Here is a 19,015-nt window from a genome sequence, read left to right as displayed (position 1 = left end):
ATTCCATCAAGTTAGCACGCAGGAGCAGATGTCGGCAGCAGTGCGTGCATTCCTGGGTGCGGGCCTACGACAATTTGTGTTTGTCCAAGCCGCCAAGGCGAGGTGCGAGATGTCAGCGTTTCCTTGGCTGCCGGTCTCACGTCCTGCTTTCTTCTCACGCTCACCCTCGCCGTCAACGACCTTCCCAAGTCTGGTCCAGACATTAAGGAGGCTTGTTCCACCACATCTCGAACACACTTGTGGTCAACAACACACAATCCTAACCCAAATAGTCACATTTGTTATATTTAAATGTACAAACCCCGTTTCCATATGAGTTGGGAAATTGTGTTAGATGTAAATATAAACAGAATACAATGATTTGCAAATAATTTTCAACCCATATTCAGTTGAATATGCTACAAAGACAACATATTTGATGTTTAAACTGATAAAAAAAAATGTTTGCAAATAATCGCCTGTATCGGTTGGGGACATCTCTACGCTGCTGATCCGCCTCCGCTTGAGATGGTCTCCTGTGGACGGGACTCTCGCTGCTGTCTTGGATCCGCTTGAACTGAACTCTCGCGGCTGTGTTGGAGCCACTATGGATTGAACTTTCACAGTGTCATGTTAGACCCGCTCCACATCCATTGCTTTCGGTCCCCTAGAGGGGGGGGGGGGTTGCCCACATCTGAGGTCCTCTCCAAGGTTTCTCATAGTCAGCATTGTCACTGGCGTGCCACTGGATGTGAATTCTCCCTGCCCACTGGGTGTGAGTTTTCCTTGCCCTTTTGTGGGTTCTTCCGAGGATGTTGTAGTCGTAATGATTTGTGCAGTCCTTTGAGACATTTGTGATTTGGGGCTATATAAATAAACATTGATTGATTGATTGATCATTAGCTTTAGAATTTGATGCCAACACGTGCCAAAGTAGTTGGGAAAGGGCATGTTCACCACTGTGTTACATCACCTTTTCTTTCAACAACACTCAATAAACGTTTGGGAACTGAGGAAACTAATTGTTGAAGCTTTGAAAGTGGAATTCTTTCCCATTCTTGTTTTATGTAGAGCTTCAGTCGTTCAACTGTCATATTTTACGCTTCATAACGCGCCACACATTTTCCATGGGAGACAGGACTGGACTGCAGGCGAGCCAGGAAAGTATCCACACTCTTTTACTACGAAGCTACGCTGTTGTAACACGTGGCTTGGCAATGTTTTGCTGGAATAAGCAGGGGCGTCCATGATAACGTTGCTTGGATGACAACATATGTTGCTCCAAAACCTGTATGTACCTTTCAGCATTAATGGTGCCTTCACAGATGTGTAAGTTACCCATGCCTTGGGCACTAATACACCCCCATACCATCACACATGCTGGCTTTTACACTTTGCGCCTATAACAATCCGAATGGTTATTTTTCCTCTTTGTTCTGGAGGACACCACGTCCTCTGTTTCCAAATATAATTTGAAATGTGGACTCGTCAGACCACAGAACACTTTTCCACTTTGCATCAGTCCATCTTAGATGAGCTCGGGCCCAGCGAAGCCGGTGGCGTTTCAGGGTGTTGTTGATAAATGGGTGGGCTTTGCATAGTAGAGTTTTAACTTGCACTTACAGATGTAGCGACCAACTGTAGTTACTGACAGTGGTTTTATGAAGTGTTCTTGAGCCCATGTGGTGATATCCTTTACACAATGATGTCGGTTTCTGATGCAGTATCGCCTGAGGGATCAAATGTCCGTAATATCATCGCTTACGTGCAGTGATTTCTCCAGATTCTCTGAACATTTTGTTGATTTTACGGACCGTAGATGGTAAAATCCCCAAATTCCTTGCAATAGCTCGTTGAGAAATGTTGTTCTAAAACTGTTCGACAATTTGCTTACAAAGTGGTGACCCTCACCCCATCCTTGTTTGTGAATTACTTAGCATTACATGGAAGCTGCTTTTATACCCAATCATGGCACCCACCTGTTCCCAATTAGCCTGCACACCTGTGGGATGTTCCAAATAAGTGTTTGATGAGCATTCCTCAACTTTATCAGTATTTATTGCCACCTTTCCCAACTTCTTTGTCAGGTGTTGCTGGCATCAAATTCTAAAGTTAATGTTGTCTTCGTAGCATATTCAACTGAATATGGCTTGAAAATGATTTGCAAATCATTGTATTCCGTTTATATTTACATCTAACACAATTTCCCATCTCATATGGAAACAGGGTTTGTATTTAAGTGTACATACAAACAGGTCATGCATTTGGCATTCTGGAATTTAACTTACATTACGCCTATACTGGCTCACCTGCACTGGCTTCCTGTGCACTTAAGATGTGACTTTAAGGTTTTACTACTTACGTATAAAATACTACACGGTCTAGCTCCATCCTATCTTGCCGATTGTATTGTACCATATGTCCCGGCAAGAAATCTGCGTTCAAAGGACTCCGGCTTGTTAGTGATTCCCAAAGCCCAAAAAAAGTCTGCGGGCTATAAAGCGTTTTCCGTTCGGGCTCCAGTACTCTGGAATGCCCTCCCGGTAACAGTTCGAGATGCCACCTCAGTAGAAGCATTTAAGTCTCACCTTAAAACTCATTTGTATACTCTAGCCTTTAAATAGACTCCCTTTTTAGACCAGTTGATCTGCTGTTTCTTTTCTTTTTCTTCTATGTCCCACTCTCCTTTGTGGAGGGGGTCCGGTCGGGTCCGGTGGCCATGTACTGCTTGCCTGTGTATCGGCTGGGGACATCTCTGCGCTGCTGATCCGCCTCCGCTTGGGATGGTTTCCTGCTGGCTCCGCTGTGAACGGGACTCTCGCTGCTGTGTTGGATCCGCTTTGGACTGGACTCTCGCGACTGTGTTGGATCCATTATGGATTGAACTTTCACAGTATCATGTTAGACCCGCTCGACATCCATTGCTTTCCTCCTCTCCAAGGTTCTCATAGTCATCATTGTCACCGACGTCCCACTGGGTCATTATTGTCACCGATGTCCCACTGGGTGTGAGTTTTTCCTTGCCCTTATGTGGGCCTACCGAGGATGTCATTGTGGTTTGTGCAGCCCTTTGAGACACTAGTGATTTAGGGCTATATAAGTAAACATTGATTGATTGATTGATTGAACTGTTAACTGCTCTTTTAGGACTACGAGTACCCCAACCACCCCCAGTCCACACAGCAGCAGAAGAATGACCGTTGTCCACCGCCACCTCAAATGCTGCCAGAGAGGGCCTGCGAGGTGCCGGGCTGTCGCTCGGACTCGGAGTGTGAACGCCATAAACGCTGCTGCTACAACGGCTGCATCTACGCATGCCTGGAATCTGTTCAGCCGCCACCTGGTTTGTGCAATCCACACCTTCAATGAATTTTAGTGTCGACTTTGAACTAATGTTCAGAAAATATTTGCTTGGTTTTTGTGTATCTGTTGTGAGCAGTCCTCGACTGGCTGGTGCAGCCCAAGCCTCGGTGGTTGGGAGGCAACGGCTGGCTACTCGATGGCCCGGAGGAAGTGCTGCAGGGTGAGCGTAAACCTGGTCCGATCTTTGGAAACATCCAAATATAAGCCATAGTGAATTGTGAAGTGAATTATTTTTATATAGCGCTTTTTCTCTAGTGACTCAAAGTGCTTTACATAGTAAAACCCAATATCTAAGTTACATTCAAACCAGTGTGGGTGGCACTGGGAGCAGGTGGGTAAAGTGTCTTGCTCAAGGACACAACGGCAGTGTCTAGGATGGCGGAAGCGGGAATCGAACTTGCAACCCTCAAGTTGCTGGCACGGCCACTCTACCAACCGAGCTAAACCGCCCCATAGACCTGTTCCATAGATAGATAGCACTTTATTGATTCCTTCAGGAAAATTAAATGCTCCCTATTAGACCGTCCTGGTTTTAAAAGGGCTTTTTTTTTTTTTTTTTTTTTTTTTTATTGTCACGGGGCTTCACGGTGGCAGAGGGGTTAGTGTGTCTGCCTCACAATACGAAGGTCCTGCAGTCCTGGGTTCAAATCCAGGCTCGGGATCTTTCTGTGTGGAGTTTGCATGTTTAGTGTTGATTGGCAACACTAAATGGTCCCTAGTGTGTGAATGTTGTCTGTCTATCTGTGTTGGCCCTGCGATGAGGTGGCGACTTGTCCAGGGTGTACCCCGCCTTCCGCCCGATTGTAGCTGAGATAGGCGCCAGCGCCCCCCGCGACCCCGAAAGGGAATAAGCGGTAGAAAATGGATGGATGGATGGATTATTGTCACAGCCTAAAATTCAGAGCGGGCGTGCCAGCAACTTGAGGGTTCCAGGTTCGATCCCCTCTTCTGGCATCGTGTCCTTGGGCATGCCACCCGCACTGGTTTGAAAAAATAAATGTAACTTATTTATTGGGTTTCACTATGTACACTGTTTTAAATCACTTGAGAGAAAAAAAAAAGCGCTATTTAAATATATGTTGTGTTGTTTCGAGGCTATTTTTTTAATACCATAAAATCAACTCCTCATTTTATGATATTCTTATTGTTTTAAAGACCTACTGAAATGAGATTTTCTTATTTAAACGGGGATAGCAGGTCCATTCTATGTGTCATACTTCATCATTTCGCCATATTGCCATATTTTTGCTGAAAGGATTTAGTAGAGAACATCCACGATAAAGTTAGCAACTTTTGGTCGCTAATAGAAAAGCCCTGCCTTTACCGGAAGTAGCAGATGATGTGCGCGTGACGTCACGAGTTGTAGGACTCCCCACATATTCACATTGTTTTTAATGGGAGCCACCAGCAGTAAGAGCAATTCGGACCGAAAAAGCGACAATTTCCCCATTAATTTGAGCGAGGATGAAAGATTTGTGAATTAGGATATTGATAGTGAAGGACTAGAAAAAATTAATAATAATAAAATAAAAACATTTAAAAAGCGATGGGCAGTGTGAGTGTTTCAGATTTAATTAGACACATTTACTAGGATAATTCTGGAAGATCCCTTATCTGCTTATTGTTTTAATAGTGTTTTAGTGAGATTGTAAAGATTGTAAAGACATACCTCGAGGTCTCAGAGAGAAGCCGAGGAGCCAAGCTCACAGCTGCCTTTTAAACAGCTGCTGCAGGACGACAAATAATCCAATGATTTCTCCGGTAAGATATATATCACAATTTCCCCATCCAAGAACATGCTGGTTGACGTAGAGAAAACATGTTCGCTTGACCGCTCTGTGTTAAAGCCTCACAACAACAAAAAACACCGGCTGGCAGCTCTAATCCACCAACAGCATTCTTATTTATAGTCTCCATTATTAAATGAACAAATTGCTAAATATTCAGCAACACAGATGTCCAAAATACTGTGTATTTTGGACACACACGGCTAAAAGTTGTCTCTTTTCATCGCATAACTACATAGTATTTTGGACATCTGTGTTGCTGAGTCTTTTGCAATTTGTTCAATTAATAATGGAGACGTCAAAGAAGAATGCTGTTGGTGGAAAGCGGTGGATTGCAGCTGCCTTTAGCAACCGAAACACAGCCGCTGTTTCTTTGTTTGTTGTGAAGCTTTAACACAGAGCGGTCAAGCGAACATGTTTCTCTAAGTCAACCAGCAAGTTTTTGGATGGGAAAATTGTGATATTAAGTCGGCTCTTGAGTGGATTATGCGACCTCACCCTGCAGCTCAACAAGGCAGCTGTGATCTTGACTCCTCGGCTTCTCTCAGAGACACTGGCGTTCACCGCAGCCATCCGACTTTCAGGTATGACTTTATAATCTCACTAAAATACTATTAACACAATAAGCAGATACAGGATTTTCCAGAATTATCCTAGTAAATGTGTCTAATTACATCTGAAACGTACCCTGGCACGTGCACACATAGGGCTCTATGGGTGCTTGAGCCCCTGCCCTTTTTTGCATCGTCTTAAAAAGTGCCCTCTGCCTGTGTGTGTGTGTTGTTTTTTTTTTTTTTGTTTTTTTTTTAAACAACATTCATAAATTCCTGTTAGGGATGTAAAAAAACAAAACAAAAAAACAGCGGTACAAAACTCCACATTTTCTTGTAATACCGGGTTGTTTGAGCCTGCGCTTCCGCCAGAGAGAGAGAGAGAGAGAGGGCGAGTGAGTGAGTGAGAGAGAGGAGAGAGAGCCAACTGCGGCCTGAGGACACGTGACAGTGGAGAAGCTTGAACCTGTGAGTTATGGTCTAGTCGCCGTCCACTTATTCAGCATCTAATATAGGTAATATTTGAGAAAACGCTGTATTATTCTATTATTCAATGTGTCAGCTTCTGTTTTTGCCGGACGTCGGAGCACGGCGCATCAATTGAGCACGGCGCATCAAAACCGCACAGAGCAGAGCGGATCGTGCGGGACAGGAAGTAGTGTACAAAATACAAAATAAAACACCGGGTTAATTTTCAAAATAAAATGCACTGTGTTTACATTTCTCTCACAGTAGAGGTTTAGATATAAAGTTGTATCGCGTTTCAGTTGTTTAGTCTGAGCATTAAGTGAGAAAGACCATAAGTTACAACTTGATGGTGTTTTCATCAAGTTAAAAGAAGGACAGATTTTCACATTGAAGTTTTTTCCATTTGGGTATTTATTTATTTATTTATTTACGAAATTCATGTTGCACTGTTTAATGTTCAATATCAAAGTGCTTATCTTTAACAATAAATGGCCTAATAATAAACCAGTGTTTTGTTGCTTTTCATGTCTTCTAAGCCTATGATAATGTGAATTAACTCATTAATAAGACATGCCTGCGTATGTTGTATTATTCTTTTATTTTTCCATATTTAACGTATTGTGTTGAAATTTGGGGAAATGCTTATAAAACAAACATAGACCCAATAATAAAACTTCAAAAAAGGGTCATTAGAATAATACACAAAGCGTGCTACTATGAACATACCAATCCATTATTTATGAGTTCAAATGTGTTAAAATTTTCCGACATTGTGTTTTTAAAAGCAATGGAAATTATGTTTCGAGTAAAAAACAACAGCCTTCCAGCTTGTATTCTCAGGCTATTTCATTTAAGAGGAGAAAACTATAATTTACGGGGGATATCGATTTTTGAAATAGGTAAAGCGAGAACAAATATAAGATACAAATGTATTACAGTTTTAGGAGTTAAATGATGGAAGAAGCTCAGTGATGAGCTGAAGACATGCACTTCTTTGGTAAGGTTTAAGAAAACATTGACGAGTGAAATAATTGAAAATTACAAAATATAGTCACAATTACTTTCATCCCATTGATTTTTGATTTATTTATTTGTTTATGTTGATGTTCCAGGCAATCTAATTTTCTGTGAAGGTATAGGATAGAAAAATATAAGCTTTGGCTTCAGCCTATTCCTTTTTTGGTCATTCTTTTTCTTTTCTTTTATGTGTAAATGTGCATTATTGTATACATATAACATGTACTGTAAAACTGATCACACACAATGCTTGATTGATTTGATTTGATTGATTATATGACCGAAATAAACTTATTTCATTCATTCATTATGACAATAATTTGTTGACACAAAAGAAATGGCAATCACTTTTACCTACAAAGGACACACAGCTAAGTAGTTAGCTTCCTATTCCATCCATCCATTTTCTACCGCTTATTCCCTTTTGGGGTCGCGGGGGGCGCTGGCGCCTATCTCAGCTACAATCGGGCGGAAGGCGGTGTACACCCTGGACAAGTCGCCACCTCATCACAGGGCCAACACAGATAGACAGACAACATTCACACACTAGGGCCAATTTAGTGTTGCCAATCAACCTATCCCCAGGTGCATGTCTTTGGAAGTGGGAGGAAGCCGGAGTACCCGGAGGGAACCCACGCATTCACGGGGAGAACATGCAAACTCCACACAGAAAGATCCCGAGCCTGGATTTGAACCCAGGACTGCAGGACCTTCGTATTGTGTGGCAGACGCACTAACCCCTAGCTTCCTATTAGCAAATGTAATTTTACATCAATTTCCATATTGTGTAAAAGGACCAAAAAAAAAATATCCTGGCCTTTCCTGACTTTGAGCCCCTGGCCCTCAATAATCATGTGCACGGCCCTGCACTTACCCCGTTTCTGACATTTTCTGAAGGTTTCATGAAAATATATCCACAATGTTTTGACTTTTGTGGCTAACTAACTATCTTGTGGCTAACTAATCCAACTGTATTGTACGGGATTGTTATATCCCTAACCCTGTATTTTTCCCCCCACTCTCCAGCCGAATCGTGCAGTACAACGGAGGATGGCGACGAGCCTCTCCACTGTCCCACAGGCTACGAATGTCACATCATCAACCCAGGAAACCCTGCTGCTGGCATCCCTAACCGGGGACAATGCATCAAGCAGCGCACCAACTCTGGTATGACGACAAACTCCTTCATTCCAATCCAGACTAGTACCAGATTACTCCACCTAATACGGTTTTGACCCAAATATTAAGCATATTTTTTTTCCTTAAGGAAAGGTTCTCAAAAGTTGTCTTTTATTTTATGTCTTATTCGACTTACACTGCAAAAAGTCAGTGTTCAAAAACAAGACTAAAAAATTCAAAAATGAGGGGTATTTTATTTGAACTCCTGCAAATGTCAATCAATCAATCAATCAATGTTTATTTATATAGCCCCAAATCACAAATGTCTCAAAGGACTGCACAAATCATTACGACTACAACATCCTCGGAAGAACCCACAAAAGGGCAAGGAAAACTCACACCCAGTGGGCAGGGAGAATTCACATTCAGTGGGACGCCAGTGACAATGCTGACTATGAGAAACCTTGGAGAGGACCTCAGATGTGGGCAACCCCCCCCCCCTCTAGGGGACCGAAAGCAATGGATGTCGAGCGGGTCTAACATGATACTGTGAAAGTTTAATCCATAGTGGCTCCAAGACAGCAGTGAGAGTCCCGTCCACAGGAAACCATCTCAAGCGGATCAGCAGCGTAGAGATGTCCCCAACCGATACAGGCGAGCGGTCCATCCTGGGTCCCGACGAGCGGTCCATCCTGGGTCTCGACTCTGGACAGTCAGTACTTCATCCATGGTCATCGGACCGGACCCCCTCCACAAGGGAGGGGGGGACATAGGAGAAAGAAAAGAAGCGGCAGATCAACTGGTCTAAAAAGGAGGTCTATTTAAAGGCTAGAGTATACAGATGAGTTTTAAGATGAGACTTAAATGCTTGTCTCATTAAAGACAAAAGGCGACTGACGAAGAAGCACCGATTGGTCCCTTGAGATACTAGGTTTTTCTGTTGTATCTACCAGAGGTGGGACCAAGTCATTGTTTTGCAAGTCACAAGTAAGTCTCAAGCCCTGCGATGAGTTGGCGACTTGTCCAGGGTGTACCCCGCCTTCCGCCCGATTGTAGCTGAGATAGGCGCCAGCGCCCCCTGCGACCCCAAAAGGGAATAAGCGGTAGAAAATGGATGGATGGATAAGCAACATTTTCTGCCAATAGAACAAGAAAATTCAGCTTGTCAAGATTTTCCAAAACAAGTAAAGTTAGCTAACCTCAATGAACCCGAATATACCTTAAAATAAGTATATACTCACTAATAACTAGTGCACTTTTCTTGGTTAAAAATAAAAAATGTTGCTCAATATGTTGAAAAATTAGAGATAGGGTGAGAAGCTCTGCCATCCGGGAGGAACTCAAAGTAAAGCCGCTGCTCCTCCACATGGAGAGGAGCCAGATGAGGTGGTTCGGGCATCTGGTCAGGATGCCACCCGAACGCCTCCCTAGGGAGGTGTTTAGGGCACGTCCAACCGGTAGGAGGCCACGGGGAAGACCCAGGACACGTTGGGAAGACTATGTCTCCCGGCTGGCCTGGGAACGCCTCGGGATCCCCCGGGAAGAGCTAGACAAAGTGGCTGGGGAGAGGGAAGTCTGGGTTTCCCTGCTTAGGCTGCTGCCCCCGCGACCCGACCTCGGATAAGCGGAAGAATATGGATGGATGGATGGATGTTGAAAAATATTCTTAAATAAGTACAAACCCCGTTTCCATATGAGTTGGGAAATTGTGTTAGGTGTAAATATAAACAGAATACAAAGATTTGCAAATCATTTTCAACCCATATTCAGTTGAATATGCTACAAAGACAACATATTTGATGTTCAAACATTTTTTTTTTTTGCAAATAATCATTAACTTTAGAATTAGATGCCGGCAACACGTGACAAAGAAGCGGGGAAAGGTGGCAATAAATACTGATAAAGTTGAGGAATGCTCATCAAACACTTATTTGGAACATCCCACAGGTGTGCAGGCTAATTGGGAACAGGTGGGTGCCATGATTGGCTATAAAAAAAGCTTCCCAAAAAATGTTCAGTCTTTCACAAGAAAGGATGGGGCGAGGTACACCCCTTTGTCCACAACTGCGGGAGCAAATAGTCAAACAGTTTAAGATCAACGTTTCTCAAAGTGCAATTGCAAGAAATGTAGGGATTTCAACATCTACGCTCCATAATATCATCAAAAGGTTCAGAGAATCTGGAGAAATCACTCCACGTAAGCGGCATGGCCAGAAACCAACATTGAATGACCGTGACGTTCGATCCCTCAGACGGCACTGTATCAAAAACCGACATCAATCTCTAAAGGATATCACCACATGGGCTCAGGAACACTTCAGAAAACCACTGTCACTAAATACAGTTTGTCGCTACATCTCTAAGTGCAAGTTAAAGCTTTACTATGCAAAGCGAAAGCCGTTAATCAACAACATCCAGAAACGCCACTGGCTTTTCTCGGCCCGAGATCATCTAAGATGGACTGATGCAAAGTGGAAAAGTGTTCTGTGGTCTGACGAGTCCACATTTCAAATTGTTTTTGGAAATATTCGACGTCGTGTAATCTGGACCGAAGGGGAAGCGAACCATCCAGACTGTTATCGAGGCAAAGTTCAAAAGCCAGCATCTGAAGGCATGGGTAACTTACACATCTGTGAAAGCACCATTAATGCTGAAAGGTACACACAGGTTTTGGAACAACATATGCTGCCATCTAAGCGCCATCTTTTTCATGGACGCCCCTGCTTATTTCAGCAAATCAATGCCAAGCCACATTCAGCACGTCTTACAACAGCGTGGCTTCGTTAAAAAAGAGTTTAGGTACTTTCCTGACCTGTCTCCCATCAAAAATGTCTGGCGCATTATGAAGCGTAAAATACGACTGAAGCTCTACATAAAACAAGTGAAGTGAAGTATATTTATATAGCGCTTTTCTCAAGTGACTCAAAGCGCTTTACATAGTGAAACCCAATATCTAAGTTACATTTGAACCAGTGTGGGTGGCACTGGGAGCAGGTGGGTAAAGTGTCTTGCCCAAGGACACAACTGGAGTAACTAGGATGGCACAAGCAGAATCGAACCTGCAACCCTTAAGTTGCTGGCACGGCCACTCTACCAACCGAGCTATGCCGCCCCACAAAAACAAGAATGGGAAAGAATTCCACTTTCAAAGCTTCAACAATTAGTTTCCTCAGTTCCCAAACATTTTATTGAGTGTTGTTAAAAGAAAAGGTGATGTAACACAGTGGTGAACATGCCCTTTCCCAACTACTTTGGCACGTGTTGCAGCCATGAAATTCTAAGTTAATTATTTGCAAACAAAAAAAAAAAGTTTATGAGTTTGAACATCAAATATCTTGTCTTTTTAGTGCATTCAACTGAATATGGGTTGAAAATGATTTGCAAATCATTGTATTCTGTTTATATTTACATCCAACACAATTTCCCAACTCATATGGAAACAGGGTTTGTAAATGCTACTGCCATGATCTTGACATTATTATTTGCGTCGGCATCATGATTCTTTTTTTCATGCTTGAAGTAAAAAATTATTACTTTTAAAAAGTAGTTTCATACTTGTGAGTGTTGATGACACAGCTTTGCAACGGTTGATATTCTTGTTTCAAGCATGTTTTACTCAATATATGTTCTCAAATCAAGGCTACAAGCTGTAATATCTTACTGAGATCATTAAGGACCTAAACCCTCAAAACAAGTAAAACACTCCAACATAAAATCCGTCATAATGGGGGGGGTAGCAGCTTGCTGTGGGGTCGTTTTCCCAGGAAAGCAGACGGACTACTTGGGACATAGCGTGCAGACATAAACATGATTTCATTTCAAATAAAAAAGGTACAGACAAAAAGCGCTCACAGAACTAACACTTTAACATAAACTATGAACATAAAACAAACAACACTTACTGTGGCTTGAAAAGAGCAACATGGACTCTGGCATGAAAAACCAGCATGGAGAGAGCATGAAAAGAACAATGATGCCAGAAGGACTGACTGGAGATGACAAGCTTAAATACTGCCTCTGATTACTGCTCGGGAAGCAGGTGAACAGGCGAGCACTAATCAGAGGCAGGTGAACACAATAAGTAACCATGGCAACAAAACCAGGGAGTGAAAAACAGGAAGCAATGCAGTATCAAACAAAATCGAACATAACTAAACAAAACATGATCACAAGACATGAGAATTAGTGAGAAGAATGATCTTATCAGACAGAAAGTAAGCAAATATCACCCTTATTTGAGGTACTTAATCTTACTTAGATTTCAGTTTTTGTAGTGTAATACATGACAACGGAGCATAGCTATACCCAAATAAAGGAAGTGTGAGTTATGGAGTAAGTTTAGATTAAGAAAATGACTAGCAGCCTAATTGTGTTTGTTGCTAGAATTGGAAGTAATTCAAATTTTGAAACAAACAAACAAAAAAAAATACATGTCAATAAAACGTGTTTCTTTAGTTTACTGTGCAGTACAGAACATGTTCCAAAGCTGTCTTTATATGTGAATGAGATGGGTATATTTAAGGACCAATGTCCTTTTGGGACAGAGGACCCTATCGAATTTCTAGCATTTTATTAGGGACCGATGCCCCTATGGGATAGAGGACCCTATTGAATTTCTAGCGTTTTATTATTATTAATATTCTTTATTATTATTATAATACAGCCACCTCTTTGAGCTGCAATTTGACCCCCTTAACGTGCTTCAAAACTCACCAAATTTTACACACACATCAGGACTGGCAAAAATTGCGTTCTAATCAAAAAACCAACACTAAAACTCTAAATTGCGCCCTAACGCCCCCTAGGAAGAAAACACAGACAAAACTGCCTATAACTTCCAGTAGGAATGTCGTAGAAACATTAAACAAAAACCTCAATGTAGTTCTCACTGAGACCTATATTTCATACACTGAAAACTAGGACTGCAAATCTTTGGGTGTCCCACAATTCGATTCAATATCAATTCTTGGGGTCACGATTCGATTCAAAATCGATTTTTTTTGTTTTCAATTCAACACGATTCTTGATTCAAAAATTATTTTTTCCCGATTTAAAAGGATTCTGTATTCATTCAATACATAGGATTTGAGCAGGATTTACCCCAGTCTGCTGACATGCTAGCAGAGTAGTAGATTTTTGTAAAAAGCTTTTATAATTGTAAAGGACAATGATCTCCAGCCAGGCTTTTAAAAAAAATAGACCTAAAAATGAGTGATCATCAATCTTCACCAAGACGTCACTTAAATGACATTCACGGTACCGGAGGGTCTTGTGAGATGACGCTGGCTGCTGCAAGATCATTATTATGAAAATATGACCGAGAGGAAGGCGAGAAACACTTTTTATTTCAACAGACTCTCGCGCCGTCCCTTCCGTCAAAACTCTAAAGGCCGACTGCACATTTCCTATCTTCACAATAAAAGCCCTGCTTCATGCTGCCTGCGCTAACTAAATACAGAGTCTCGGAAAACTGGCGTGCACAAGCGATCCCTCAGAAAGCTGGCACGCACATCACTTGTGCACGCCAGCTTTCCGAGACTCTTATTTTGTTAGCGCAGGCAGCATGAAGCAGGGCTTTTATTGTGGAGATAGGAAATGTGCAGTCGGCCTTTAGAGTTTTGACGGAAGGGACGGCGCGAAAGTCTGTTGAAATAAAAAGTGTTTCTCGCCTTCCTCTCTGTCATTTTTTCATAATAATGAACTGGCAGCAGCCAGCGTCATCTCACAAGACCCTCGGGTGCCGTGAATGTCAATCAAGCAAGCTACGGAATTTGCCGCCAATGTTTTTCTTGTAAAGTGTATGGAAGCTGGATGAATTAGATGCCAAAAACCAACCACTTTCATGTGGTATTGTACAGAAAGGACAACTTTTTTTCTCCTCCATTTGAAAATGTGGGCGTTATCATCATTACTGTCTGATTCCAATCAATGCAAGTCATCAGAATCAGGTAATACACCAACTTATATTCTTGTCTTCGTGAAAGAAAGACATCTATATGTGTTACACATGCTTGTATTATCATTAAACACATTTAACTTGTTTACAAAAATGTCTCTTTCATAAATAAATAAATATAAATGATATATATAAATGAGGTAGATCCCCTCGAGTTGGTCAATTGAAAAGTAGCTCGCCTGCAGAAAAAGTGTGGGCACCCCTGCCTTAAAATAGGTATATTCTCACAAATAACAAGTGTACTTTTCTTGGTAGAAAAAAAAAAGAGACTTTCTGCTCAATATGTTTAAAACTATTCTTAGATGAAGTAAACATAATGATGTGCTTGGCATCATGGTTTTTTTTTTTATTCCATGCTTGAACTAAGAAATTATTATTTTGAAAAAGCAGTTTTATACTTGTGAGTGTTGATGACACAACAGTTGATATTCTAGTTTCAAGCATGTTTTACTTATTATGTGTCATCAAATCTCAGCAACAAGCTGTAATATCTTACTGATATCATTTAGGACCAAAACCCTTAAAACAAGTAAAACACTCGAACGTAAAATCTGAGCAGAATTATCTTATCAGAGAGAAAATAAGCAAGTATCACCCCTATTTGTGATGTATAATCTTACTTAGATTTCATTTTTTGCAGTGTAGATAGCTTTATTTTGGTATTTTAATGTAAAGTGAATATAAGGTGCTGATGTGTGAGTATGTTTGGTCATATTGTCAATGTTTTTCTTAGATGGACGCGGGCTAAGACACAAATTTTTCAAGGACTACAAGGACTACTTAGGTAAGTGAGGTAATATACACAAGCATAAACACACTCCTTGCTATGTCGGGAGTATCACCAGTCTGCCTGACCTGACACTTCTCCTGACAGGTACCAGTCCAAACAACGCAGTCAGCTACGACAAACACCACAAGCACCTGGGATGACGGACGTTTTGTTTTTTTCCTGCTGTTAGTTTTATGTTGTTGTGTCGGCTCTCCAATGAACCTAGAATTAACCCCGCTAGTTAGCACACTTGTGTTTTCATCCCACTTGAAATACCAAAAGCTGCTACATCCTCTCCTAACAAAGCCCTGAAGTCAGTCGTGCCGCAATCTCACAGCCAAAGAAACATGGTGCTTTTAGACATTTTAATACATCCTACATCTGTACGGGAGAAGGACAGACCAGGGAGTGTGTCAATGCTGCTTAACATTTATCTTAGAAGTGCAGAAAGTGGTCCGGTCACAGAAACGTGGCCACTACAGACATGTTTACAGAACAATTGTCAGCATCTCCATCTTCTGTCTACAAAAAAAAATTGTACTACATTTCTACTAACGATGGGCATAATAATCGATTATTGGATGCTGGTATTTGGTTGTGCACTACTTGGTAGTCACCAGCAGAGGCACTGTTGATTCAGACTCAACTGATATTGGCTGTAAAAAGACCACAACATCAGCTATATATATATATATATATATATATATATATATATATATATATATATGTCTTGATCGGATTATCCAGAGAATAGTGCTTGATACTGTGGTAGAGCGCAATATGTAGGTGTGGGAAAAATCACAAGACTACTTCATCTCTACAAAATCTCCTGATGATTGAGGGAACCCCTCATGAAACAGTTCTGTAGAGATGAAGTAGTCTTGTGATTTTTCCCACACATACATATATGTATACATATACCTGTATTTATGTGTATATATATACCTATGTATATATAAATGTGTGTATATATGTATATACATATATGTGTGTGGATATATATATATATATATATATATATATATATATATATATATATGTGTGTGTATATATGTATATACATATATATACATACATACATACATACATATGTATACATACATATGTATACATATATACATACATATATATATATGTATGTATAAATGTATACATATGTATGTATGTATGTATATATATATATATATGTGTATACATATGTATGTATACATATGTATGTATGTATATATATATGTATATATATATATATATATATATATATATATATATATATATATATATATATATATATATATATATATATATATATATATGTCTTGATTGGATTATCCAGGGAATAGTGCTCGATACCGTGGTAGAGCGCAATATGTAGGTGTGGAAAAAATCACAAGACTACTTCATCTCTACAGAACTGTTTCATGAGGGGTTCCCTCAATCATCAGGAGATTAATCATCAGGAGATTTATCTCCTGATGATGGAACCCCTCATGAAACACTTCTGTAGAGATGAAGTAGTCTTGGGATTTTTCCCACACCTATATATGTATATATATATATATATATATATATATATATATATATATATATATATAATATATATATATATATATATATATATATATATATATATATATATATATATATCCATCCGTCCATCCATTTTCTACCGCTTATTCCCTTTCATATATGTATATATATATACACACACACACGTTAGATCAGGAAAAACACAGAGGCTGTTTCATCCCTATAAGCTTGTTTTGCAGGTTTCCCAACAGGCTTGTAGGGATGAAACAGCGTCTGTGTTCTTTCCTGATTCAACATACATACTCCGCTCTACTCTGGTATTGAGTACTGTATAACGGATAAACCACAGCAGCCTTGACTATATATATATAATATATATGTAGTACAGGCCACAAGTGTGGACACACCTCCTCATTCAATGCCTTTTCTTTATTCTGAAGGCATCAAAACTATGAATGAACACATGTGGAGTTATGTACTTAACAAAAAAAGGTGAAATAACTGAAAACATGTTTTATATTCTGGTTACTTCAAAATAGCCGCCCTTTGCTCTGATTACTGCTTTGCACACTCTTGGCATTCTCTCAATAACGGGCTTCCAGACGTAGTCACCTGAAAGGGTTTTCACTTCACAGGTGTCATAGTTTTGATGCCTTCAGTGACAAGGTTGTTGCAAGGTCATCCGCCTGGCGAGGTTAAGGTTTTAAAACTGGTCAGCAAAAGAAAAAAAAAAAATCAAGACCATCTGGCCCTGAAAAGAATATTCTCTTGCTCTCTGAAGGCCAAATATCCTGCCTTGAAATCTGGAATGTTTCATGGGCAAAGGGATACTTTCCAGATGTGCTAGTAATATCTGTACTTTATCTCAAATCAGATTGATTTAATATATCAGCTGCATTTCACAGGTCATAATTGCCAAAGAAGTTTGAGGTTGCATAAACATTGCCTAACAAACGGGACGTGATTGTGCCTCATTGCCTCATCTTTCTGCTTACGACAACAGCGGGATAAGCTAGTTTCCACTACAAGCACATTGAGACGAATGTGTAGAACAAACAAAAATGTCATAGCCATTAACGTTGTGGTGCTGTCTTGTTTTTATTGAATAAAACACAAGGTGTGAAATATCAAATGTTTTGAGTCAATTTGTGTCAAGTAATTAAATATTCCGAATAGTGTTGATGCCTATCAATATGATCATCTTCATACTAACAATGTTAAGAAAGGGAGGATAGGTGAAATAAAAATAGATGCAGAAAGAACAAAATGTAGAAATACATTTAAAACATTTAATTATGAGTGTTCCATTTATTTACCAGTTTTTATTCATTTTTTCACATATTTAATAATGTATTAACTTATTCAATATTGTATTTATTTATTTCAGGATTCATTTATACATGTAGTAATTAATAAATATTTGTGTTAGGTATTGTCCTGACTGTTGAAGACATTGGATTAAATTGTCTGACTATCTGTGTTGGCCCTGCGACTTGTCCAGGGTGTACCTCGCCCTCCGCCCGATTGTAGCTGAGATAGGCACCAGCGACCCCAAAGGGAATAAGAGGTAGAAAATGGATGCATGGATGGATGGATTAAATTGAATTGTAATCCTCAATTTAGTCTTTTTGTTTATGTTTCATATGTGATCATTAATAGTAAATACAAATATTCACATTACCTGTAAAATATCAAGAATGCACTACTTCTAATTATAAACATACTTACCTTTTTAGAAAAGCTTACAACTAATTTTAATCTGGGAATTGTGTGATTTTTTTTTTATCCAAATGTATGCTCCTTTATTTGTTTTTATGTATTTTAATATGTAGCATTTTAGGATTTGGTGCTAACTGAAAAGTGCACCATAAATCAAATGAGTAGAAGCATTTAAGTCTCACCTTAAAACTCATCTGTATACTCTAGCCTTTAAATAGACCTCCTTTTTAGACCAGTTGATCTGCCGCTTCTTTTATTTTTTTCTCCTATGTCCCCCCCTCCCTTGTAGTCCGATGGCCATGGATGAAGTACTGGATGTCCAGAGTCGGGACCCAGGATGGACCGCTCACCTGTGTATCGGTTGGGGACATCTCTACGATGCTGATCCGACTCCGCTTGGGATGGTTTCCTGTGGACGGGACTCTGCTGCTGTCTTGGATCCGCTTTGAACTGAACTCTGGCGGCTGTGTTGGAGCCACTATGGATTGAACTTTCACAGTATCATGTTAGACCCGCTCGACATCCATTGCTTTCGGTCCTCTAGAGGGGGGGGTTGCCCACATCTGAGGTCCTCTCCAAGGTTTCTCATAGTCAGCATTGTCACTGGCGTCCCACTGGATGTGAATTCTCCCTGCCCACTGGGTGTGAGTTTTCCTTGCCCTTTTGTGGGTTCTTCCGAGGATGTTGTAGTCGTAATGATTTGTGCAGTCCTTTGAGACATTTGTGATTTGGGGCTATATAAATAAACATTGATTGATTG

General features: G+C 40.4%; 1 protein-coding gene across 2 annotated transcripts in view; it reads left to right on the top strand.

The window, feature by feature from the left end:
• wfdc1 (WAP four-disulfide core domain 1) overlaps nt 1-15,951 on the top strand; it is a 45,278-nt gene extending 29,327 nt beyond the window's left edge. The window contains exons 2-6 of one of the 2 annotated variants that reach the window (XM_061917995.1): nt 3,127-3,322; nt 3,419-3,502; nt 8,192-8,332; nt 14,974-15,033; nt 15,115-15,951. In XM_061917995.1, coding sequence (XP_061773979.1) covers nt 3,127-3,322; nt 3,419-3,502; nt 8,192-8,332; nt 14,974-15,032 — 480 coding nt within the window. In that variant the 3' untranslated portion in view covers nt 15,033; nt 15,115-15,951. The remainder of the gene's footprint in view (nt 1-3,126; nt 3,323-3,418; nt 3,503-8,191; nt 8,333-14,973; nt 15,034-15,114) is intronic. The other variant, XM_061917994.1, reaches the window with a different exon arrangement.
• Nucleotides 15,952-19,015: the final 3,064 nt, after the last annotated feature.

This window comes from Nerophis ophidion, linkage group LG12 (genome assembly GCF_033978795.1).
Source record: "Nerophis ophidion isolate RoL-2023_Sa linkage group LG12, RoL_Noph_v1.0, whole genome shotgun sequence".
Classification (NCBI taxonomy): Eukaryota; Metazoa; Chordata; class Actinopteri; order Syngnathiformes; family Syngnathidae; genus Nerophis; species Nerophis ophidion.
Note: the sequence above shows the minus strand (reverse complement) of the source record. Positions and strands in the feature narration are given on the sequence as shown.